The sequence below is a fragment of the Sinohyriopsis cumingii genome, unplaced genomic scaffold, assembly GCF_028554795.1.
Source record: "Sinohyriopsis cumingii isolate HCF-2022 unplaced genomic scaffold, ASM2855479v2 utg001554l, whole genome shotgun sequence".
NCBI lineage: Eukaryota > Metazoa > Mollusca > Bivalvia > Unionida > Unionidae > Sinohyriopsis > Sinohyriopsis cumingii.
In genome coordinates, this window is record NW_028316017.1 from 10,601 (window position 1) to 36,978 (window position 26,378).

General features: G+C 35.3%; 1 protein-coding gene across 1 annotated transcript in view; it reads left to right on the top strand.

The window, feature by feature from the left end:
* Positions 1 to 4,367: 4,367 nt before the first annotated feature.
* The window catches only part of LOC149771948 (carbonic anhydrase 14-like), an 83,864-nt gene continuing 61,853 nt past the window's right edge, over positions 4,368 to 26,378 (top strand). Inside the window, exons 1-2 of the mRNA XM_089948042.1 lie at positions 4,368 to 4,527; positions 10,435 to 10,583. Coding sequence (XP_089804168.1) covers positions 4,425 to 4,527; positions 10,435 to 10,583 — 252 coding nt within the window. The 5' untranslated portion in view covers positions 4,368 to 4,424. The remainder of the gene's footprint in view (positions 4,528 to 10,434; positions 10,584 to 26,378) is intronic.

A 26,378-nucleotide genomic window follows, 5' to 3' on the forward strand; every position in this document is an offset into this window, starting at 1 on the left:
ATATTCACATCATAAAAGATCTGAACTGCAGTTGATGCTAAAGATTTTGTTTTAACCAATCATAAAGAAGCTCACTTTTTAAAACGTCCCTTTTGATTGGCTGAGAGTCGAAAGTCAGTTTTAAAATTTAAGCTTAGTGTTGTATGGGCTCTGGGTTTTGAGATTATGAAACCTTTAAGATTTAGCATGATAATCAGTGCTCGAAACACGATTTACATTGGTAATGTTCATTTTCATTTGCTCTACAAAATCTCAAACTCAAGACGTAATGTTATACACCATGAAGGTAATAAAGCTCTGTGGTGTTAGATAAATGGTTTTACAAAAGTACAGTTCGTTTTCATTTGGACAAGATCAGAGTAGATGCAGGGTCTATATACTCCAACCAGGAAACTGTTTTTAAGTGTTTGTACTTGTAGCAGATTAAGATACGGAGTTCCTGCAGATCCCAATGTTAATGTTTTGCAAAATTAATTTACTTTTATGACCGGTGAAACATGAACGATGTGTACTGCACGGGTCGAGTCTGATAACATTTTTCCATGTAGGTACTAACTATATAAAATCAGGACAAATGCGATCTCACCAATTACCTCCATTTGTATAATTTAACCACATGCAGAATTATGAAAAGTTTTTTTTTTTTTTTCAGGTACTTTATTACTGCCATTCAAGGACTTTCCTTCTTTTAATAAAATGGTTTCTAATCCTCCATCACACGTAGGCTGGTTCTGAAACTCGTAAAATAAGTGTTACATGTCACCACCCCCGCCCCAATTTAAATTTAATCGTAATTATTAATAGCCTACGGCATTTTCCTCGAAACATCCAGCAGTAGCATAGATGTCTCCCAATATTATCGAGAAATTCGTTTAAATTTCAGTGTCCGATGTAATGACAAATTTATACAATTTCCCAGAAGCAGGAATAGGATTTCTCACAAAAGAATCGCATTCCCTAAAAAGTTTATTTTTGAATACATACGACACCCACCCACCCCACATTAAAACACAATAGAAAAAATCTGTCTAAAGTTTCTTGATAAATAAAGTATGTTATTGTACGTGTAAATCAGTGTATGCAGTGTATATAAATAAATAAATAAAGTGTGTTAGTGTATGTGTGAATCAGTGTATGCAGTGTATATAAATAAATAAATAAATAAATAAATAAAGTGTCTTAGTGTCTGAGTAAATCAGTTTATGCAGTGTATATAAATAAATGAAGTGTGTTAGTGTATGTGTAAATCAGTGTATGCAGTGTATATAAATAAAGTGTGTTAGTGTATGTGTAAATCAGTGTATGCAGTGTATATAAATAAAAAAATACAGTGTGTTGTATGTGTAAATCAGTGTATATAAATAAAAAAATAAAGTGTGTTACTGTATGTGTAAATCAGTGTATGCAGTGTATATATATATATATAAATAAATAAATAAAGTGTGTTGGTGTATGTGTAAATAAGTGTATGCAGTGTATATAAGTAAATAAATAAAGTGTGATGGTGTATGTGTAAATCAGTGTATGCAGTGTATATCATATGATATAGGAAAGTATCACGCACATTACAATAACGTTGTTAGTAATGGAGGTAATATGCGATTGTTACAGCTCCCAGTCGGTACTCCATCCTGCATTTTATCACAGACTTACTCAATGCCATTGAATGTAAAGTGGCATGTCTGGTTAATGTTTATATGAGACCTGTTAGATGGTTTAATAATTTGTAGACGAGACCCGTTAGAAGGGCATGTCTGAATAATGTTTATATATGACCTTTTAATAGGGCTTCTTGGATAAGGTCTACACGATGCGTTTGCGTAAATAACGATGGCCATAGAAACAGGAAGTAAATATTGGACTCCGTCTTCTCGCCAGTCTTCAGTTTTCACCATCTCGCATTCTTGGAGAAACTGAGCGGTCGTTTTCAGGGTTTATACAATTCTACTTTAAACTGTTGTCAGTTATTAAAGGAAAAATCTTCATCTCCCAATTCTGTTACTGTACCTGAGACGGAAACTGTCCGGGCGTTATATAAATAAGTATGTTTTGGATAAAATGGATGAGAGTGATGAAAAATCGAAACAAAATTATTATAAACTGATGAGTAAGTAACAGAAGCAGGTTACCAATCATTACATATAATGATCATGTAACGGTCTTAAGTTTTGTCAGATTATATATACTTAGTTAGACAACATAAGGAATGAGCAATACAATTAGACAGTCTTTAGCCTAAAAATATGAACGCCTTTCTTCCCTTACCTTAATACTGCAATCGTCCATTTTTGAGAGTTGAGAATTGTTAATCACACATTTATGTGCTCGATTTTATGACAACTAGGCTTTGGTGGATAATCACTACTTAATGCGCCCCAAACAAAATGAACTCAGCATTTCATCGACCTTCGCTACATTACTTTTCTTTTCTTTTTTTTTCTTTTTTAAATCCAGCGCGACAAAAAATGGTGCAGTATGTAAAAGTATCTAAAACATAGGTGAAAACGTATTCTTTAACCTACCCCCCCCCCATTTCATCCTAATTGGTAGAGAAAAATTTAAATAAAATTCGGGTCCTTTTTCCATAGTGTGTATTTTTCCTAAAGGCCATAAAAAACTACATATTTATGGATTTCTTTGGACCGTTATGTTAATGCTTGAAAAAATACTATACTTTACTGATTAGACAACACACGTATTATGAATGATCTGTTCTATGAGTAAATGATATGTTTTGTAGCTCTATTGAGAAAACATTTCTTTTCTACTAGCCAGTTAATAAAATCTGGGCCAGGAACATCTCCCCCATTACATCTTTGGTACATGTACGGCGACAATGATGAAATGAAAAAAAAAAGTTTTGGATTTGAACTATTTCTTACAATTTGCCACACATACTCTTCTTTTAAATAAATAATACTTTAATTATTTTACGTACCTATTTTCATCTAATGTATGATTTCATTCTTTTAAATACGGCATTTAATATCACACAACACATAGACTGGTTTCATCTCATAATTGTTGTCTGTGACAATTTACCTTAGGCTAACAAATAGGTCAATTAGGGTGACTTGGTAATGACACTCCTTTAGCGCCGAGGCGCCTTTGGTTTGAATTCCCTGCGGCAGTTAATTTCAAACAGGGAAAACTAAATGCGTTTACTAACTCGCAGTGGAGTTCTACAATAGATTACGAAACCCCAAGGCGCGTCAAGTAATAATATTTTTCCCCATCTACGTTGATAAACTATTTTATTACAGCTATGGTTACTGTAAAACATGATTTGCCACAAGAGTGATATGTTACAAAAGATCTCGATGCATTGCATCGTGCCAGGTCAAGAAGATAAAGTCGCCATTGCTTTTTTTTTCTGTTCGTACGAAATAGCTATCAGTAGCTAGACCTATCAACGTAGATGAAAGCAATTATTACTTGACGCAAGGTATATCCAGGCCAGATTGATTATACAGATAACACCCATCTATCCAAACTTATCTTATATGAAGAAGGTTATGATAGTGCTGTACCACAGAATGACGTTTATTATCCTTCCATGTAATGTATAAGAAAATGATGCCCGTAAATGAAGTATTTTGTTTTTTAATATTGGTTCATAGTAATGTCTACAAGCATTGTCATAATTCTTTTGAAGAAAGTGAAATGTGTCAATTGGACTGCTTCCAATGGAAAATACAGCTTTAAGCATACACATGGAAATGTTCCAATATCCCCAATCAGAAGTCTTTTATAAAATTTAAAGAACAAAATAGGAAAAACAAATTTTATCTTACATTCTTGATTCAGTCAAGGCGTGTGAACTATAGGTCTAGCTATTTCGTACGAACTGAAAAAAAAAAGCAATGGCGACTTTATCTTCTTGACCTGGCACGATGCAATCCCACTTATTCTGTTGGTTTATTTAAAACAGCAACAAGTATTATCAGTATAGCTTTGTTAAATCAACAAAGTAAGATTAGCAGCAGCGTAGCTATCATGTTCATTTGATGACCGACCGGCTATTGTCCATCAATTGCAATAAACACATCAGAACAAAGAAATCCACCTTTCGATCATTTCAGTAAAACTTATTTAATACATGTAATCCTTGCTTCATCCATCAATAGCGGGATAGAATACATCTGTCCGGTGATGTTATTATTTGATTTGTTTAGGTCCACTCAACAGTGACACAAAATACTTTCAGAACAAATGTATATTTGATCTCATTACTTCTAACATCGTTGTCGTTATTTATTTGCTTACATTTATATTATTGTTATTATTATTATTATTATGATTATTATTATTATTATTATTAATTATTATTATTATTATTATTATTATTATTATTATTATTAGGTCCAAAATTCTGGCCTGAGCACGTGCCAACATGCGGTGGACGCTCCCAGTCCCCGGTAGACATGCATGATTGCAGATATAACTCCAGCTTAGGGGACTTCATCTTCTCCGGGTACAATGCGACAGGGACAAACATGTACCAGATCAAGAACAATGGTCATACGAGTAAGCACACGCACGCACGCACGCACACACACACGCGCGCTAGCGCACGAGTAAAAAATATTGTTGACAGCTCATTGAACCCGCAAAATGAAAATCTGTAGCATTACTGCTTTGTGTGCAAATTTCTAAGTCAAACGTAAATGTATTCATTTGCAACGTTAAATGAAAATCTTACGATAAATGGCGACTGCTCCGGTGGCCTAATGGTTAGAGCGTCCGCCTCGGATGCGGGATGTCGTGGGTTCGATCCCCAGTCGAGTCATACCAAAGACTTACAAAAATGGTACTAACAGCTGCCTCGCTTGGTGCTCAGGATTAAGAAGTTAGTGTTAGGACTGGTCGGCCTGGTGTCATGATAATGTGACTGGTGAGACATCATGCTACATGTCTGCCTAATTTGGATTGACGCATGGTATATCCAGGCCAGATTGATTATGCAGATATAACTCCAGCTTAGGGGACTTCATCTTCATCACACACATACACCAACACACTTTATTTATTTATATTCACTACATACACTGATTTACACATGCACCAACACAGTTTTTTATTATTTTTTTTATTTATATACACTGCATGCACTCCACTTCCTTCAAAGGAATTATGACACTGCTTAAAAATCCAAATCACACACACACACACGATAAATGGCCACATGTGTCGTATTGTTGCAGATGAAAGAATTTTCCATTTAACTTGTGTTGTTACTGAACATGATTATAAATAGGATTTTGTAATAGTGTTCATTTAATACGAAATTATGGGATACATATTCATTTTTACATTGTTTGCTATCCAGTTGTGTATGTAGTTAGAGCGTCCACCTCGGATGCGGGTTCGAACACCTTCCGGGTTATATCAAAGACTTATAAACATGGTGCTGGCAGCTGCCTCGCTTGGCGCTCAGCATTAAGAGGTTAGCATTAGGACTGGTCGGCCTGGTGTCAGGATAATGTGACTAGGGGGACATGATGTAACATGTCTGCGACATAATGCCCCAGTACTAGACATCACTATAAACTGCCACACTGCAGACATCGTAGCCATATGACTGGAACTATTTTAAAGCTACGTTAAAAATCCAAATCTCTCTCTCTCTCTCTCTCTCTCTCTCTCTCTCACACACACACACACACACACATACACACACACACACACACACATTGTTGTTTCTCTTTCCAGTAAGAATCTTTCAATATAACTTCCCTCCAAAATGTGTTGTTAAAATAAGTGTATTGCCTAAATATTTAAACAAATCTTTTTTCATTTTGCAAGCAGTACTTTTTTTTAGAAAACGTGATTTCTCATGGCATTTGATTAATTAATACAGTTAAGTCAAATTTAGCTCCACCCACCCAACACACACACACACACACACACACACGCACGGACCCGCGCGGTATTAGACTGTCATGGTTATTCTTCTCAGCTTTCTGCCTCCCCAAATAAATTATAATAAAACACGATTAAGTTGTGTTTCTTACTTTTGTAGATGGATTTGGAAGTACTGATGAAAAAATATCAATAGGACGGAGTTTACAGTTGGAATTTAGGTTAATTACGTGACATGTTCTTTTCTTAGAAAATGTTTTGTTGCTAATCCAGATAATCTCTGTTTTGTTGCTAATCCAGATAATCTCTGTTTTGTTGCATAACACTTTAGTTAGTTCATATAGTAGGAAAACTTTTTAGAAATTATTCCTTGTTACTTTTGAGAAGATTGAGATCCATCAAGAAGAACAAAAGCATGGTCAGCATACTATTCTCTGACATCAAAGATCAGTCCCTGTATTGTCATATTTTGCTTTAAATTTATCGCTAAAGTCTCGAGACCAGTGATAACTAAAGCGAGACTATGCATCATTGATGTCTGACTTTTTCAAGTCTAAAGCGAGAGAATGCATCATTGACGTCTGACTTTTTCAAGTCTAATGAAAGATGCCAAATGCCCATTATTTATAAAACTGTAATTCAAACCATTGACATAGAAACAGGCAGGTACAAATCAAATAGCATCGTGCACATTTCATCTCTTCTGTGGAATGCTGAAATGCTGAAATGACGTATTTTGGAATACTGAAATGCTCAAACAACGTAATGTGGAATGTTTAGATATTATGACAGGGTTCTTTGACTTCATCAGTAATGATTTCTTCACATGAGTGCCTTTAGCTGTAAATTCCTGGTATGAATATCTTTCTGAGATCTTTCATAAAATGGGCATTGTAAAACAAAGTGATATTCATCTTCTGTTTGGTTTTTATTACATAGCATACATGTACGTTGATTTGGTTTTTATTACATAGCATACATATACGTTGATTTGGTTTTTATTACATAGCATACATGTACGTTGATTTGGTTTTTATTACATAGCATACATGTACGTTGATTTGGTTTTTATTACATTACATACATGTACGTTGACTTGGTTTTATCACATAGCACACATATACGTTGATTTGGTTTTTATTACATAGCTTACATATAAGTTGATTTGGTTTTTATCACATGGCATACATATATGTTGATTTGGTGTTTATTACATAGCATACATATATGTTAATTTGGTGTTTATTACATAGCATACATATACATCGATTTGGTTTTTATCACATAACATACTTATACTTTGATTTGGTTTTTGTCACATAACATAAGTTGATTTGGTTTTTATCACATAGCATGCATATAAGTTGATTCGGTTTTTATCACATAACATACTTATTCTTTGATTTGGTTTTTATATCATAGCATACATATAAGTTGATTTGGTTTTATTACGCAGCATACATGTACGTTGATTTGGTTTTTATTACATAGCATACATGTACGCTGATTTTGTTTTTATTATATAACATACTTATACGATGATTTGGTTTTTATTACATAACATACATATACGATGATTTTGTTTTTATCACATAGCATACCTGTATGATAATTTGGTTTTTATCACATTGCATACATATACGATGATTTGGTTTTTATCACATAGCATACATATACGTTGATTTGGGGAGGATGCGTTTATGCCGTCCCTCCTTTACAACTAAAGTACGAGTGAAATAATGGAATCTGGCTAATGCGTTTGGTAGATGCGTAGATAAATCAGTGGTTATATAAAGCTGAACGGAAAAATGTTTAACAAAATTATGATAGTGATATTCCTTATGTCATTATTTACAGCTGAATTCAAATTCCTGGTTAAATTGTCTTTAAAACATTGTCTGAAATTGAACAAAAATACTTGTTCGTCTCCTACATTTTGTGCCTACCACTGATAACCAGATCCATTTTAGAATAGTGAGCCTCTCAGCACAGTATAACATTATCTTAGATATCGGTTATCGCCCATTTTGAGGAACCTTACTTAATACAGTGCTCAATACGTTTACACAGGCAATCTTCCACATTCTCCTCGTCGTCAAACGGAGTACGGATCTCTCTGAAAGCTTAAAAATCTAGTACGTACCTATCATGTACCTGTTTAATTGTATGTGTATATTCATACCCCCATATTTCAGCGACTTGAGTTAATACACGTGTGATCATAACATATATGTTCTTGGGACCCCGGGTGGCCGAATTGTTGTTGTTGTTGTGGGGTTTAACGCCATTTATCAGCACACGATAGGCTATACATGGCGGCCAGTATTAATGGTGGAGGAAGAACCCGGGAAAACACCGGAAAGAACCACCGACCCACGAGAAGCTACTGGTAAGCTTTCTCACATACCCACATTGGCTGAATCCTAGACTAGAACCGCCGCAGACAGAGGTTAGATGGCAGTGATCCGTAACGAAGAGCGCTTTAGACCACTCGGCCACTCGGGGCCCATGGCCGAATTGTATAAGGCGCTCGCCAATTTCAGATCTGGTGGCCTTGTGGTTCGAGCGTCGGCTTCGGATGCGGACGGTCGAGGGTTTGAACCCCGGCAGAGTCATATGAAAGACTGACAAAACAGTACTAACAGCTGCCTCGCTAGGCGCTCAGCATTAGGGCGCAGGGGCCAGTTTTTATGTACAAACTTAATGCCGCAATCTGGGACCTAGTATAAAAAAAAATCAAATACACAAGGGAAGTAAAAAAGGTCCATATTTTTGGATACCTATATTAAAACAAAGCATAATAATAGTATCCACTTGACCAAAGAAGACAATGGCAGTTCACAGCAGAAGAAGTTTATGCATCCCCAATTCCAGATTTCTATCTGCAATTTTCATGACCGAAGGTCATTTTTGACACCATGTGATGCTCACAGTGCAAACACAAGCCCTTTTCCTAGATGACAATTCTGCAAAACAGTATGTACTAAACAGGCTGATGCAAATGAAAATAGTCGTAATCCAAGCCGTTTTTTTTAAAAATAGATATTCTACTTGCCCCATTCGTAGCCGAGTGTTGGTATTTCACTATGAACTTACTGCAGAGTAACTATGGAAGGTATACATGCCTGGCATCAATTTCAAGACCAACACAAGCTCGAAACACCTAGTTCACAAATATATTCATATCTTTAAATAGTAAAAAATAATAGCTAAAAAAAGTCACACCATAGCCTTAAGTTAAGAAATTTGCCAGAGGCCAATTTACGAAACTGTACCCTGCCACCTTATGAGGTTAGTGTTAGGACTAGTCTACCTAGTACATGTCTGCGGCATGATACCCAGTACTAGACATCACTATAAACTGCCACACTCCAGATATCGTAGCGATATGACTGATTTTTTATATAAAGCTACGTTAAGAATCCAGAACACACACACACACACACACACACACACACACACACACATCCTCTGCGTGAGTTCGAGTTTCGCCTCGACCAACGTGTGTATGCTAGAAAGATTGCCAGTAGTTCCCCTTGGTTCTTCCTGGGATCCTCCAGGTTTCGTCCTCCATCAGGTAGACTCGCTGCCACGTATCATGTGCTGACACATTGCATTAACCCCACAAGACATGAACATTTTCGGTTCCAGGAATAAATGTAGTAATTTATTAACTCAGATTATTCGCAATTCACTTAAACTCACGCAGAAACACACGTCAGTAATATAAACATTCATGGTGTGAATGCATGCAGTTGTTATGATTTAGTTCGGTCAATGCTAAAATAATAAACAAAAGTTTTGTAAAACAAAATTTATGGATATGCAATAAGTCTAATCGAAATTTTCACTGGTATCAATTAAAGTAAATAAATAAGAATTAATGTAGATTATGGGTTGTGAAAAACCGTTAAATACATTCCAAAACAAAGAAAGGAAAATGAGCACGTTATGTCTGTGCTCTAAGCCTACGTTATATACGTTTTCTATAAGCCCATGTTATGTATCTGTGTTTATAAGCCCATGTTACATAGAGGTGAAAAACTTCTTAAGCAGAGTTAAAGTAAAGCAGTTAATTAAACCATTAAGCATCAGTAAGTGTATCTACATGAATGAAAGAGATCAAATTAAAAATTGAAGAATATGACCTTTTTCCCCCGACTGCTACACAGTTTAGAAGCGATTTAATTTCTTCTTGGCTCTGACACTTTTTAAATCATTCTCGCATTGACTGACGACTGTTTTTACGTTTCTGCTATTGAGATCTTCCTGCCAATTCTGTGGAAATTGTTTATCATGATGTTAAAAAATAGCTTTACCTGAGTAATCCAGTGACGCGCCTCCTGTAAATATAACTTGAACTTTTTCTATCTCGCTACCATTGAACTGGCCCCATAACATTACAATTTTGTTTCGTGGTCTGAAGTCAGGGAAAAAAATTAATACGACGCCTAAAATTTACTCGCAGATCAATTTATTACGTATAATAAACCAATATTGTTCTATGTTTTATTTTCGTAAATGAGCACTCCATTATGCTCTCTGCCTCTTATCCTCTGAATTTATTTTCAGTTCAAGTGGACATCACAAAGAACAACATAACGATAAGCGGTGGTGGTCTTGTTTCCTTGTATACAGCAGCTCAGTTACACTTCCACTGGGGAGGGAACAGCTCCCAGGGTTCTGAGCACACACTTAATGGCAAAAAGTACCCATTGGAGGTAAGTATCACTAACGTAAGCAGACCGCACAATGTATTCAAGATGATGTGCACAGTTTCATGCGTCTTGTTTCATCTAATGTAACAAGACAGTGGGAGTACGGTATTTCATGCTAACGACTTTTAAACACATCAGGCAACACTCGGAAATCTAATTTACAGTCTGTCTTAGAGTATGGGCATGATATGTCTTGGAGTCATTCAGCATCTTATGGGGAAATAGTCTCTCACTGAGTTCAGAGGGTTCAATTCAGATGGGACATTCCAGTTAATTATGGTTGAAATCAGGAGAAAAAAAAAAAACCAATCAAGCTATATCAGGATTTTAGGTTTGTAGATTGGTTCACGTTAAATTAAAACGTATCTTCCCTGCACCGGTTTTGCTAAATCATCACCGAAAAATGTACATGCAGAAAACTGACTCAAGCCACTGAAACATGTCGCTTGTAATACACAACCACCTGGAAAAAGGAATGAAACAATTCTGACTCTCAGAGGAGGTGACTGCTTAAGTGAGATATGAAAAACATTACCGTGAGAAAACAAACATTGGCATGATGCAATAACAGACATAGACGGTTAACTGTTATGGTACTTTGATATAAATCTCAGATGGGAGGTGCAGCATCGACGAAGATGTAAGATACATACCAACAAGGAAAAGTTGTTGACGCGTCTACAAGCAATATTTCTAGATAAATCAACACTGTTAGCCCATGGCTGAAGACATCCGGTCATGTTTCCATTTTTTTTTGTTGCCATTCCACAATTCATATGTATGCTGCTTAACAGCCATGAAGCTCATTAGTCAACCGAACTTTCACATGAGTCGTGGAGAGCGCGACAGATAAATCTTAAGGCCTTAATAAGACGACGTGAAATAAAGTATTTTACATACACCGGACATGTTGCAACAATTATTATTTGGGCGGTGTGGTTCTGAGGGTATTTTAATCTTTATGCAGTAGTCTATTTAATTTGAATGCCAATACACAAAAATCGGTTGTAAACCACAAATTTGATGCATGGACTTGGAATGAAGCAGCGCAGAGAGGAATTCAGTTCCTATAACGGGAGCCATCAACTGCCATGTATATCTGCATAGTTCGTATTAATCTGTATTTCACAAATTTACCTAGCAGGCTATCAACAAGATCAGCTCTGATATTTACTTTATGTTTATCCATCAACGTCTGAGCTCGTGCCAACTTAGTAATTGGTTTGTGCGTTAGTGTACAGTTTGTCTTCCGATGAATCGGGGTCATTTAAAGATCTTTATCATAGTGCACACATATAAAGATGCTATGTTCTCTTTACATGCATGCACTCTATACATTTTGTGTTGTGAGAAAACATTTTCAGGAAATTATTCCTGTGTTTTACAAAGTTGATTTATCACTATCTTTATAGTGAAATTCCTTTGCCCATTTTCATATATCAGCTTTTGTCGTGAAAATTGGACTAATTCCCCAGTAATTACCGTACGATAGCGGAATGTGGTTTAATGCCACAAAATAAGCAGGAAAACGCAAAGTGCCAAATATTCTATATTTTTGCTCACTGGGAATAAATTTCGTAGCCAGATAACTTAGTCTCTTCTTCTTCGAAAGATCCAACTCAATCGGCTGTATAAAACGTTCGTTTTCACCCCCATTTAGCTAGTGGAAGAAGAACTCGAGAAAACTCCGGTAACACCTACTCACGGGAAGCTACTGGCAGGATTCTCTCATACCCACGTTGGATGAGCCAGAGAATATAATGAATTTATTAAACTAGTAATGTCTATCTCTTGTGAGCTTTGACGAATTAAAGGTTTAATATATTCGAAGAGTTTCATAAATTTTAGTAGTAATGAACATGTATGCAATATTCTGATTCTCACATGATGGAAAATACTGATTTTATTTGACCAAACGGCAGATTAATGTGGTCAAATGACTTTGAAATGCATTCGGCTTCATCGGTCGTTATGTCTTTCCGTTTCAAACTTTATTTATGACGTCATGAAGTGTTTTTACGTATGTTACATATGCCAATCAGACATCCATCTTGAAGATATGTTCATTACTACTTATCATAAACGAACGATCATACCAGTATGGGGCTGTCATTACAGACTTCTTATTAGGTTCAGCTGGCTGTAAATTAAAATGTTGCTAATCTGACCTCCTATATGATTGTCATAACGGCAATCTGGAAAGTGTTATCGCTACTTCTCCATGACAGCTGGTCCTGTCGAATTATGCCTTGACCAGAAGACGAATGGTGTCTAGTTGATCTGAATGGAAATGGTGTGTCAGGAGGAGGTGGCGATGTGTGATTTTCCCATATCCTTGTGGTTTGGGGGTTATCGTTATCTAGGAGAGGATCGAGCACGGTGTTATTGCCCGGATCGAGTAAACAATAAAATAAAATATGAAATTAATGGATGGAACAACCGAGATCAGAGCATAGTTATACAATAGGATAACACGAGCCTCCGTATGTAAAATACAACAAAACAAAATGAAATCGTTCTGTAATACTAATAGAACAAATCTTATCATATAATCAAGTGATTAATTGAGCTTAAATTGCCGGAATGTCAACATCTGAGACCATGACATAATTAGTCATCCCAGATACCTTTACTGCCCCGCTGTGGCTATAAATTACCAGATGACCTATGCCAATCGGTACGTATTCATCGATTCTCGGTTGTCTGACTACGTTATTTTGCTAATTAGCGATTAATTAACATATATTGATAGACATAGAAAAATCAATCCTCAGGATAAATTATACAAGTCATTTATGACAGGTAACTTACATAATCATACAACTGTATCAAAAGAAATGCAGGAAATCCTACACTACATGATTTCGATTACATTTAAAGCAGCTAAATCCGAATTCATTCATAACAAAACAGTATTTCATGACATTCTTACAATGCATGAATAATAACATATACAATTATTTATGAAATCAAGGAAAAATTGAAGTATGAATTTAAACGATATTCAACAATAATTACAAACTTAGATCACTTAACAAATTGTATGTAATGCAAACGAACTTCGCTCTCCTATCGTCAGAAAATTCCCTCTGTCTATTCTCTGGATACGGATCTATAAAAGCTCCAGACCCCCGGTCCTTTAGAAGATTTATTTTGCTGATTATTTTCTACTGATCTCGGAGCCCCTCAAAAATTGATATCACCGCCATCGGAATTAGAATAATCCTCTCCAGTCCGCCTATATTATTAACTATTCTGAAAAATATAGTTTTATGACATGTTTCTAATGGCCCACGACTTCCAACAAATGTCTTTGGTTCGTCTTAACTCTTGTAATTTTACCGCCACTGACCTCGCGTTAACATTGCACTCTTATCTGGCCTAACCGTTAATGGAACGAGTCATTTTTTAAATTTAATTCATGCCTCGAAGAACAGATTCCTTCCCTCGCACTCAACAATTTATGGCGAGTCTAACCCATGCATCAAACTTAATGCATACGTTTCACGCTGACCAGAATGCACTGTGAAAATTTTCTACAAAATTTTACACCAGTACTTTGTGGGCATCTGATATCCAATATAGTTACCATGACAACCATCTGAAAACTCTTGTTATTTCTCCCTCAAAACGGACATCATCAGCTGATGGTTTTCACCAGAAGACTTCTTACAATGTCTAGTTGGACCTATTTGAAATGGTGTCCAATATGCCTACTCTTTAAATTCTTGTTACCACTACTCATGTTAAATGAAATGTCATTTTGACTTTAGGTGTTAGGATGCAAACTGACCCTCAATATCGCCAACATGATGTCCATATTAGAAATGTTATCTCTACATCTCTCAAGTTAATGGTTATATCAACATGCGATTTTCACCAAAATATTTTTGATGATAGCTAGTTCGTCAAAAATGAAAGTGATGCCAATCGTATATCCAGTATAAAATCTTGCAGTCAAAATCCCTTGGCTCAATGGAGGGTCATATCGAAGTTTTCACCAAAAGGTTTCTAATCATATCAACTTTGACCTAATTGAAGATGGTGCCAATCTGATATTGTATCCTCCACAGAAGTTCATGTGAAAATATTGCTTTCGCTGACGAAGACAGGGATGGTTTCAACTCTCAGCAGAAAATGGAAGAAATAGTCTTACCTTGAATTCCTGGAACTTCTTTTCTCCCAGTAAAACATTAAGACCTTTTGATTTTGATAAAATATCAAAAAGATATAAAAAATTTCCACCCAAAGAAATGTGGATAATCAGTTCAATATGAAGCAGTGAATTACTCTATCCTGGCTTTTCAAGATGCCGAGCCTTTTGAAGGGCGGGGAGTGCGTACTTACAAAAGTAAAAAGTTTAGGAATGTCTAGGAAAAACAAACTGATGATGCAGAAATGTTTGATATGTCATGAATAAGATTTTGTTAAAAATATTCCCCTGTGCCGGGGAACAGTCCTTATAAACAAAAATGTTTATATATTTGTTTTAAAGCTCCCCTGGGTCAGGAATTTTCCCTATGAGCAAGACAATTTTAAAACACAGTCCTTTACACATTGTTTGAGAAACAGAAAGACAAAATTAATTGGAGTTCAAAATTCCTGATAATTAATTAAGAAAATTAATTAAGAAGACTGAATTCTAGGATAATTAACTCTACACTCTAATTGGAAAATGGCCATTATTGAGCCACCAGAAAAATGTATACAAATTTTACCAAATTTAAAATGGACACTGTCTGCCTATAGAAACTAGTCGGTGGCAAAATACTCCTTGTGATGAACGTCATCGTTATCTGTGCACAAATCGGCAACGAGAAGACTAAATGCACTTGTTGTCATGTTGATGGGCAGCAGCAACCAAATATGACCTCTTCTGCTATCATAATGGGTGGGAAGCTGAGGGAAGGTGAAGAGGCACAAAACGAAATATGCTAAAATCTAATTTACAAGTTCACAAATATTTAACAAAAACTGAAAAAAGATTGTTGTTTTGACCTTATAGTTGAATCCGATCAGCTGCTTACGACCATAATAAACTTTATATTTTCAGATTTTTATTGTATCACCCTAAAATGAATTCTGTACTGATGAAGTAGAAGAAGTAGGCCGATAAATCAGCATCTAACCCGTGATGATATTGATTTTGGGATCAGGGGCTGATATCACCTATTCATTAAAAGCTGCAATTATTGGGAGCCAATTTTGTTGCACACATCGGTTACATTTTATACACTTACCGGTATTTCTCTTGACTATGAAGCTTCCGTCGGCTGAATGGTTCTTTTAGTGACATGTACGTTATATTTCCGGAGCATTTTCTATATTTGGTGACTTGTAAATCCGCGTGGAATAGCACAACCGTCTGTCCTGTGGCCATTCAGAATGTCGCGTTATATTGGGCTGTTACCAATTGCCAGTATGTGTCTAAAGTATACGCAGGTTTGTTCCGGAATGATTTGCATGCAGCAAAATTGCACATTTTAATGAACAGGTGACATAATTCTCACATATGGTCATTCGGTATCAACACAGATTGGGGCTGGGGGGTGGTGTGATTTATCAAACTAAACTAGCATTAACACACAATGCTCTTTTCAGTGCGACATAAAAAAAGTCATCCAAATACACATAAATATAACGAAATCCTGTAATTAACAGAATTTATAAATTTTATCTTTATTACAAATTGTAATTCCGTGTATAGGTCTAAACGTACTTGGGATTTGGTCATATACCGATTAAACATTGTTATCAGCACACTTTCACTCTCAATGCATATCAGGTTCTAAATGTTCTTAGTAACAGTTGGCCAGAACATTAATCCAGTCATTCGGAATATTTAGTAGGAGAGACGGTCAACATGTACTGTTCTGTTGTTTTTCTTCCCATGGCTAATTGAGCCACGACCAGTTCATGCCCATGGATAAGGCACAAATGTTAAATTAATTAAAATTCCTTATCTCTAACCCGTACTAAAACAAGAGCTGAGTTGGAGAATAAGCATTTATATGTCTGGGCTTGGATATTAAGCAACACTGGGCTATTTTGTTTGTTTGTGTATATTTTAGCTTTATTGTACACAAAGTTGTGGGCCCTTAAGTAGTTTTTATGTGTTCTTTGAACCCTAATGTAACAAACATACCATGAGTTTTTCATCTGTATGTGGGGCCTCGATGTGTGTGTGTGTGTGTGGGGGGGGGGGGAATGAATGGTCATATCTACATATGGTTTTAAAAAAGACATCTTATGGTGTCTATTGGGTTCTAAATAAAAGTTGTGCTGATCTGACGTTAGATATGATCGGCATCATGAAATTCGTGTCATCGTTACTTCTCCCGAATGGATGGTCATATCAACATGGGATTTTCACTAAAAGTAATATTATGATGTTTAGCTGGTCCTAACATAAAATGGTGCCAGTCTGAAATCCACTATATCCACCTTTGAAACCATCTTAATTTTCTTTGTTATTACAATTCTACTTGAACAGAAAGTAATTACTGATTTCGATTTTTTAAATCCAAAAGACTTCTTGTGATGACCAGTTTGTATTGAATGAAAATGATGCATGTCTGTCATACAATAAGGCTACCACATCAGCCATCTGGAAAATCTTGTAACTGTTACTCCTCCTGAATGGAAAGTAATAGATTGAAATTATTATCTCTAATCCACACCAAATAAATGGTTATATGAACATGTGATTTTCACCAATAGACTTCTTATGATACTTTAAGGGCCCAAATAAAAATGGTGATATTTCATGCATCCAATATGGCTGCCACAACGAGTAACATAGTGTTGTCACCACTCTACCTGAATGGATGATCATTCTGACATCGTATCTTCACCCAAACACCTCAACTTTGTCCTAAATGAAAATGACCTAAAAAGGGACATAGCGGTTTTTGAAACTTTTTGAAATGATGCCAATCCAACATCAAATATGGCTGTCATAACCAAAACGAGAGAAATATGCCCGTCGTCCTTCAACAATTGTTATTTTCAACTCCATAAACTGCCACACTAGATTTAGCCAAACTTTGCGCGGACCATTCTGACACAAAGGCCTTGCATATGTTTATAAGCCAGTCGGATCCGCCATCAAAAATGGATACGCTACTTATAACTGAAAACCTTTAAACTACTCCCTTTCAGAAACCACTGAATAAATATAATATGACTAATAAGAGCCTGGTATAGAGATCGTGTAATCTAGTTACAAATTATGTTGATTTGCCTTCAAATATTACCGCAAATACTAAAAATAGAAAGACCGTTAAACAACCTCTTCTCTTAAACCGCTAAACAGAATTGAACCAGACATGGTAGAAAATATCCTGGCGAGAAGAGCTTCGAAATTTGTGACCCCAAGATGCATACTTTTTTATTTTTAAAATTACGTAACTACTGAATGAAATAATGCATTATCATATCCATATTAGGTTGTTATGACCGATGCTAGTTAAACAGTTAGACCTTTATCGGACTTAAATATCGAAAAATACGCATTGTATCCGGAATCCTACAAACCTATTTTAGACTACGTACTTAGGCTGTGATAAAACACGCTTATTTCATAATTAGCTGTTATTGTTAAAACGTGTCTATTTTACTACTTTAGCTTTGAATCTTTTGTTTATCCTAATTTAACGAACAATTATACACATATAATCTGTTAATTTTCACACATACAAGAACATATCCCTTTCAAAACGACAGCAAGTCACTACTTTAAAATAAGATTTGAATTTGTTTCTAATAAATATCTACACTGACCTTCTCGAACTTGTTGGGCTAAAAGACTAAACGTATCAGAGCATGAATCAAGCTTTCATTTCCGTTTATTACTTGATATAGTATAATGACGTTGCTATTCTCAGAATGTCAAGATGTCCCAAAAATATATTATTATTAATTCTTGTGTAGAAAATGGTTACATAAGTTATCTGCATTCACTGAATTTTTGCAAATAACATTACGAACATTGACTAGTTCTAATGTTCTTTTGTGTAACTTTACCTTTGGATTAAGGGTATTACTAAATTAGACTTTGAAATTTAAGGTGTTTCTTTTGTGTAACTTTACCTTTGGATTAAGGGTATTACTAAATTAGACTTTGAAATTTAAGGTGTTTCAGTTTTTGCATAAAATCTGTTCCTGCAAAAAGGGCATTAGGAAATTGTAGAATAGTTTTATAATACTGAAAATAAATTTCATCAGCCATGTGATAGGTTTCTCGTTAAATACTGTCACAAATGATAGTTCATTAGCTTTATCTTATAAAAATACACAGTGATTATGTTTGCCTAATTGAGGCAGCGAGCACCTTAATTTTCGCTTGCCAAAAATGTATAGTCCTTTCCTTGGGTTTTTGTCCGATGAAAATGAACACCGTATGGCACGAGGGCCTTTTCATAAAGCATGTTCTCTTGGAAATTACTGACAAATTCATCATTGTAACTAAGAAATCATCATACTCTTATATATATATATGTATGTAGCACATACAAGAATTCTCACGTAAGACCAATCTACAATGAGCGAACGAATACTTGGACTAAACAGAATTATCGCTGAAAATTGACAAAATAAAGTTAACTTTATTCTACAAATGGTGTCATATGACTGAGAATACGTTGACTAAAAGAATATTTTTAACGAGATTGCATACCTATCTTTGCAGGAATGACCGTATGAAACAAATTAGATTTATTCTCGATATATATAGAATTCTTCACAAATCTGAATGGAATGGAAGCATATCGTATAGGAAACCATAAATGAACACGAAAATACTCGCTTCAAGCACACGTGCTCTAACTATCCATCTTTTCAAAGATTTTAAAATATACATCATTGTTTTAAACCGCCAGTTTATTGTCAAGACCTGGCCAAACAAAGAACTTAAACTGGTAAAAGTATTGGCCAGGTTTCTGGTCACTGCATACAGTATGACACTTCATAATTGTCAGCATTACAATACTTCGCACACTGGTCTTATTGCATATTTAGTGTTGAGAAACTCAAAGAATGAGGGATCTATTTTGGTTGCATATTATCAATAACCTTGCTACTGTACTTGGTGCATACCTTCATGACATATCTGATGAAGAATTTGTCTAGCAGTTATTGATCGAATTCACATACGCGTAGACCGAATGACCCCAACATCTACATAAATTTTATGTCAGCTGTAATATTTTCTGCAGGAAGCTAACATGAATTTTGCAGCAAAATCGAGCTGTTTGTTTGTTGTTTGCTTGTGTTTTTTTTCTTCTCTTTTTAAATGCCCAAATGACGAAACGATGATAAATTGATCAATTACCAGTAACTCAAAATAATCCCTCGCGGTTACCTCACATATAACTTGATTTCACAGCATTTATTTTGTCATTATGTCCTAGGTATCAACTTTTATGATTAAACTGTGTACCTCTTATATTATGTCGAGTTGGGGAATATATGAATCACCCATTTATTTGTAGAAATCACCATCAAGCTGTAGTCCTATTTATATATGAATGAGGTTTGTGATTTATAAATGTAATTGCACTAGTATTTGTCCGACTTTGTGGTTTCCATATGCAGTTGTATTAGTATTTGTACGTGTTTGTGATTTCTGTATGTAATTGTACGTCATGTCCTTGTGATGCTTGTGGCTGTACCATTTCTCTACCTTGTTATTACTCTCCTGAAGGAGGAAATAAAGATGGATTTGATTGATTGTAATGTGATGTTTATTTAACCTACACATTCGACATTCAACCTTCAGTAACGTGCGGGGGTTTAGATCATTTACTTTTGAAAGCAGTCCAATATATATATATATATATATATATATATATATATATATATATATATATATATATATATATATATATATATATATATATATATATCCATCCTAGTATAGAGGTTTTCCTGTGATGTCGTAAAGGAAAATCAGTTCAATAAATATGCAGTAATTTACTGTGCATGGTATTGTAGTTAAAGCACGCCATATATTGCATATTTAAATTAGCCAAAGGAAAAGCAGCTTTCGAAAATCTGAAAGTGAATCAAATAGTTCGGTACACATTCATGCTATTCATTTCTACTGCTCAGTCTCCAAATGCGCAGATATAAGCCTTCATCTGTTTGGTTGATACAATTAGCGATTATGTTATTAACATAGGTTACCAGGGCATGACCCTGAGCGGTCGCTGTCAGATCTTTATGTATAATAATTTAGATTTGGTTTTAATCCGATTGCGTCCATTTGTTTGTATTAGAATTTGAATTTATTAGAAAAAACGACATTACGTGTCCGACTAAGGCAATATGACTTTAATTTGTAGAAAAGCGTCGATATGGGCTGCCAAGTGTTTGAGATATTCCTCAAAATTAATTTTACTTCATCGACCTCGAACACGCTACACAGCGCCGTTATAAGAACAGTAAAACTGCAGCCCCCAAAACATAAATGCTAGGGGTCCATGTCTTACTTTGTAGGACTAGTTTATGCTGTAAGGGACGTTACGCGTAGCTCCAGTTTTTTCTTGCATACACATGACACATTTATGTCGTTAACATCTATAGTATTATTGCTATAAGGGTCATTCAATGGTGCAGGGGTGTGAAGGGGAAAGGGATGACATTGTTAAATTTTACAATACTTGTAACAATAGATACTTTTCTGTCACATGGGGAGGGGGCAATATATAAGTGAGGTGGGGGTTTGAAAAAGTCAAGAATTTTGTTTGGATAATCCTAAATATCGGGCAAGTTTTAATTTTAACAGTATTCTCTTCGATATTATGTTTAATAAACGAGACGAACAAAAGCAATTAATCGTGTCAGTATATGAACTGGATTGGAAAACGTCCCTCCTAAATCGGATTTGCATATATAATCGTGATGACTCCAGATTTGGAAACGATGGTCCGTTTCATACAAATCTTAGTCCTGGTGCAAAACTGTTGTTTCTCCCTAATACTATGCTTACGCGATTCTTTTCGTGAATTTTTAAAGTCCTCTGAAAAAGTTTTAATGCATATGAAAATAGCAATTTTTTAATAATCAAAGGTTTTGTTAGAAATTGTTTGAGGTATAAAATTTGACTTAAGATCATTATTGGTCACAAGTTGTCGAATGAAACGGACACCTGTTCCTTTAATAAAACAGAGAACTTAAATGTATTATTCAGTAGGCACTGTGACAAGGGCCAACGAAAAAAAAATTGACCATGTTTTTGTTTTTCCTTTGTATGACAAAAGCTGTAACAAAGATCTCTTATTGAAAAAATCTATTGTGTTAATGGCTATGAAAAATGAATACACAAAGAGACATAGTCATGTCAAAAATGTACCCGCCAAAAGGTCTTCAAATCAGAAATGCCTAGTGCCTACAAGAACCTTGGTCCGGCGCTGCGGACATCTGAATGCTTTCAGGCCCACTTGGGATTCTTCTTCATCTATGTGAGGGAATAATATGGTCCCCCACCTGTTATGGTGCTTTGGTTATCTTTGTCTAGGAGATGATTGATCGTGGTGTTATTGACCGGATCGAGCAGACGATAAAACAAAATATGAAATTTATGGAGGGAATAACAGAGATCTGAGCAAAGATATAAATAGTACAACACGAGCCCCTGTATGTAGAATATGTTATGTATATTTGATTTAATTTAATTTATATCTGATTCAATTGTTTGTACGTTTTAATATTTTCTAATTTTTAATTTCATTATATGCCAAAATAATGTAGTTCTCTTTACTAGGAACTCATATTTTTTCCAGAAAATAGTTTGACCTTTACTGCTCATTTTTTTAAACACATAAGGCTGACCTGGTTAACGACCTTAATTCAAAATTAGTAACAGCCATGTGAACAAGTTTTTTAAATTTTTTTTTATTGTGGGAATAATACGGTCGAGATCGAGGTTACATAGTTACGTGACCCTCGACTTGTAAATAGCTTTTAGTGAAGTAAACAACCTTTTTTTTCTCGGAGTAAATTGATTGGTTCTTATCAAGGTAATACTGAGGCTACGTGATTTTTTATATGTAAACCTGATCTCGTGATCCTCTATTTGGCAATTATGTATTCCCAAAAGTGGCATTACTTAGTTTTAATAGTGATGTTGAGAAAGAGAGAGATCTCTCAGTCTTGGCTTAAAAACGCTTGATGTCAAGTTGTTTCATTCTGTTGTAGCCAGTTTTCGAGTTATATGTTAATTTTTCTTCAGATTATTTGTATTATAAAAGATTAATTCGTTTCTCTGGAAATATTTTTGTGCTCATACAGAATTCTTGAACAAAGACATTTCTTAAAAATTTTATTGGGATTTCCAACACCGGAGTGTTACTTCTCTTGTTTCTACAAGGAACTGTAGACCACAACACAATACAGGATACAACATACTTCATCGCCTTCCATCTTGGATTCAAACTTGATTTCATTAGAACATTTCAATATTAGGACTTCTAAAATTGTATTTGTGGATTATTCTTGGATTATTTTTGAAAGCTTGTTGTTTTCACTCTTTCTTGTGTGACTGTTTATTCGAGCCTAAACACGTAACATAAGAACTGTGCGCCTGTCCTCGGGATTATTTGGAACCTTGGCTAGAATATTTCAGAAAACTTTGTTTTTTGAAATTTGAATTCCCCATGTTTTTTAAATCTTAGTGAAATCGACAAGCTTTTCTAAAATGTCATAAAAAGTGGAAATCTTTCTTTAAAATCCTACTCATGAACAGTTAGATCTTTTTAAGAAAAAAATGAATTGATTCAACTTGCCAGAAAATACTATCTTTCTAAGGTAAAGGCTTCCTTAACGAAACAAGAAATAAATATTGTTGTTCAGTATTTGGTAGAAAAGAATGTGTTGGATAAAAGTGCTTTGGTTTTGATCAGTAAGTCTGCATCTGACTCTGACATAAAAGTAAAGGAGTTATAATTAAAATACAAGATGGAACTGGAGTTAAGGAAGCTGGAACTTCAGACAGAAGAAAGACGGAAGGAGAGAGAGATGCAAATGCAGCTACAAGAAAAACAAATGCATTTACAAACGAAGAAAGAGAGAAAGAAAAACAGATGCAAATGCAGTTACAAAAAAACCCAAATAGATATGAAAGAAAGAGAAAGAGAGGGAATATCAATGTAAAATGAAAAAAAAAATGGAACTGACAAGTGAAAAGCACATTCATACTTCAAATCCAAATTTAAGATTTGATCTTGCAAAGAATATTAGATTAGTGCCCCCTTTCAGAGAAAAAAAAAGTAGATAAATATTTTATTCCTTTTGAAAAAGTTGCTGAAAATTTGAAATGGTCAAGGGAGCATTTGACTCAGTTATTACAATTATTACTCACTGGTAAGGCTAGTGATATTTACAATTCACAGTCAGTTCACCAAATTGGTAACTATGATGTGGTTAAAGCATGCATCCTAATGGGTTATGAGATAGTCCCTGAAGCTTATCGGCAAAAATTCAGAAACTATAGAAAAGAAGCTGAACAAACCCATGTCAAAATTGCTAGAGAAAAAGTCTTAGAGCAGTTATTTGATAGATGGTACTTAGGCAAGAAAGTTGAACGAGATTATGAAAGTCTCAAACAAATTGTATTATTTGAAGATTTCAAAAACTGTGTCTATAGTGAATAAAGTCTTGCCTTGACGAGCATTATTTTGAAACCTTGGAAAATGCTGCTGGTGCTGCTGATGAGTATTCTTTAACTCATAAAGTTCCTTTTGTATATAAGACTTCTACTCAACAGTCTTCTGGCAGAAAAGTATTTCAGTCTAATACAAACCCTTCTAAAACTCAAACTGGCACAACTTCCAAAAATCGAGCTTTCGATAAGCTTGATTCAATCAAGATTATTGTCTCTTTCTACCTGTACCTATTGCAAGAAAAAAGGACACGTTATTTCTGATTGCTACAAATTGAAAAAGAGGCATCACGATCATGACAGACCTATTCCAAATGTTCTTATTTCTAAGAGGTCAAGGCCACTGTCATGTATTGAAAAAAATACATTTGTTGGGTCTAACAAACCTCAGTCTGATTTTATTATGGAGAATTATGAACCATTCATATCGAAGGGTTCTATATCATTCTTGGGTGATTCGGCCAATCCTATCCTTATTAAAATTTTAAGGGACACAGGAGCTTCTCGGAGTCTTTTATTGTCAAGTATTCTGCCTTTTTCTGAGAGTGTTCTTATTCAAGGAGTAGAGTGCAGCTTTGTTAATGTTTCTCTCCATTATTTAAATTTGTCATCAGACATAGTCCCAGGACCCGTGACAGCCGGCACAGTGTATGTTTTACCCGTTGAGGGCATTGATTTATTACTAGCAACGATCTAGCTGGAGACAAGGTTGTGGTTAATTTACTTGTAACTGACAAGCCTTGCTTGGATCAAAAAGTCGATCTAATCGAAAAAGAATTCCTGATTTATTCCCAGCTTGTGCAGTTATCAGAGCTATGGCAAAGAAAGCTCTTGAGAATGATGTTGATAAGGAAAGCATTCCTTTAGCTGACACATGTATTGGTCAGGCTTTTTGGATCAGTCAGAAGGTATTGATCATAGTGATCGTCTTTTAACTACACATTCTCTTTATTCTAATCAGGGTGATAAACATCAGTCACTTGTCGTCGAACGGGAAAAAGATCCTGAGATCTGTTTGTTTCAAAGGTGCAATTTCGAAACTGAAGCCACTGAAGTTCCTGTCTGTTATTTCATTAAAAATGGAATTCTTATGAGAAAATGGAGACCTCCCGAGGTACCTGCTGATGACGAATGGTCAGTGAATATTCAAATTGTAGTTCCAAAACCTTACAGACAGGAAATACTTAGACTGGCCCATGACACTCCTTTGGCTGGTCATTTAGGGATTAATAAGACTTATCACAAGATCTTGACTCACTTCTGTTGGCCAAAAATCAAAAGTGATGTTTTAAATATTGTAGATCTTGTCATACCTGTCAGATGGTAGGAAAACCCAGTCAGAAAATACCTAAGGCTTATCTACAGCCTATTCCTGCTTTTGACGAACCATTCAGTAGAATTATGGTAGATTGTGTTGGTCCCTTACCTAAGACCAAGTCAGGTAACCAATACCTGTTGACCATTATGTGTGCATCAGCAAGGTTTCCAGAGGCAATTCCTTTGAGGAAAATAAAATCTAAAACAATAGTAAAAGCTTTGATAACGTATTGTACTCTCTTTGGCCTTTCCAAATCTGTCCAGTTTGATCAAGGCTCAAATTTTATGTCTGGAATTTCCCAGCAAGTTATGTACGAATTAGGCATGCAACAATTCTAATCTTCTTCCTATCACCCTGATAGCCAAGGGGCATTAGAAAGATTCCATCAGATGTTGTAAAATATGATTCGATCATATTGTTTTGATTCGGGTAAAGATTGGGATGAAGGCATTCGTTTACTATTGTTTGCTGTTAGGGAATCAGTTCAAGAATCTTTAGGCTTTAGTCCCTTTGAACTGGATTTTGGACACACTGTGTTTGGACCATTGAAATTATTGAATAAGAAACTTCTTTCTAATGAAGATTCTGAAATTAATCTTCTTGATTATGTTTCTAATTTTAAGTATAAGTTGTCAAAGGCTTGTAAGGTTGCAAGAGCAAATTTGCACCCTGTTCAATCAATAATGAAGTCAAGATATGATAAAAACTCAAAGGAAAGGACCTTTCAGCCTGGTGATAGAGTCCTGGCTCTCTTGCCCATACCACAAAATCCTCTTCAGGCCAAGTATTATGGTCCCTACACAGTTGATAGGAAGTTAAA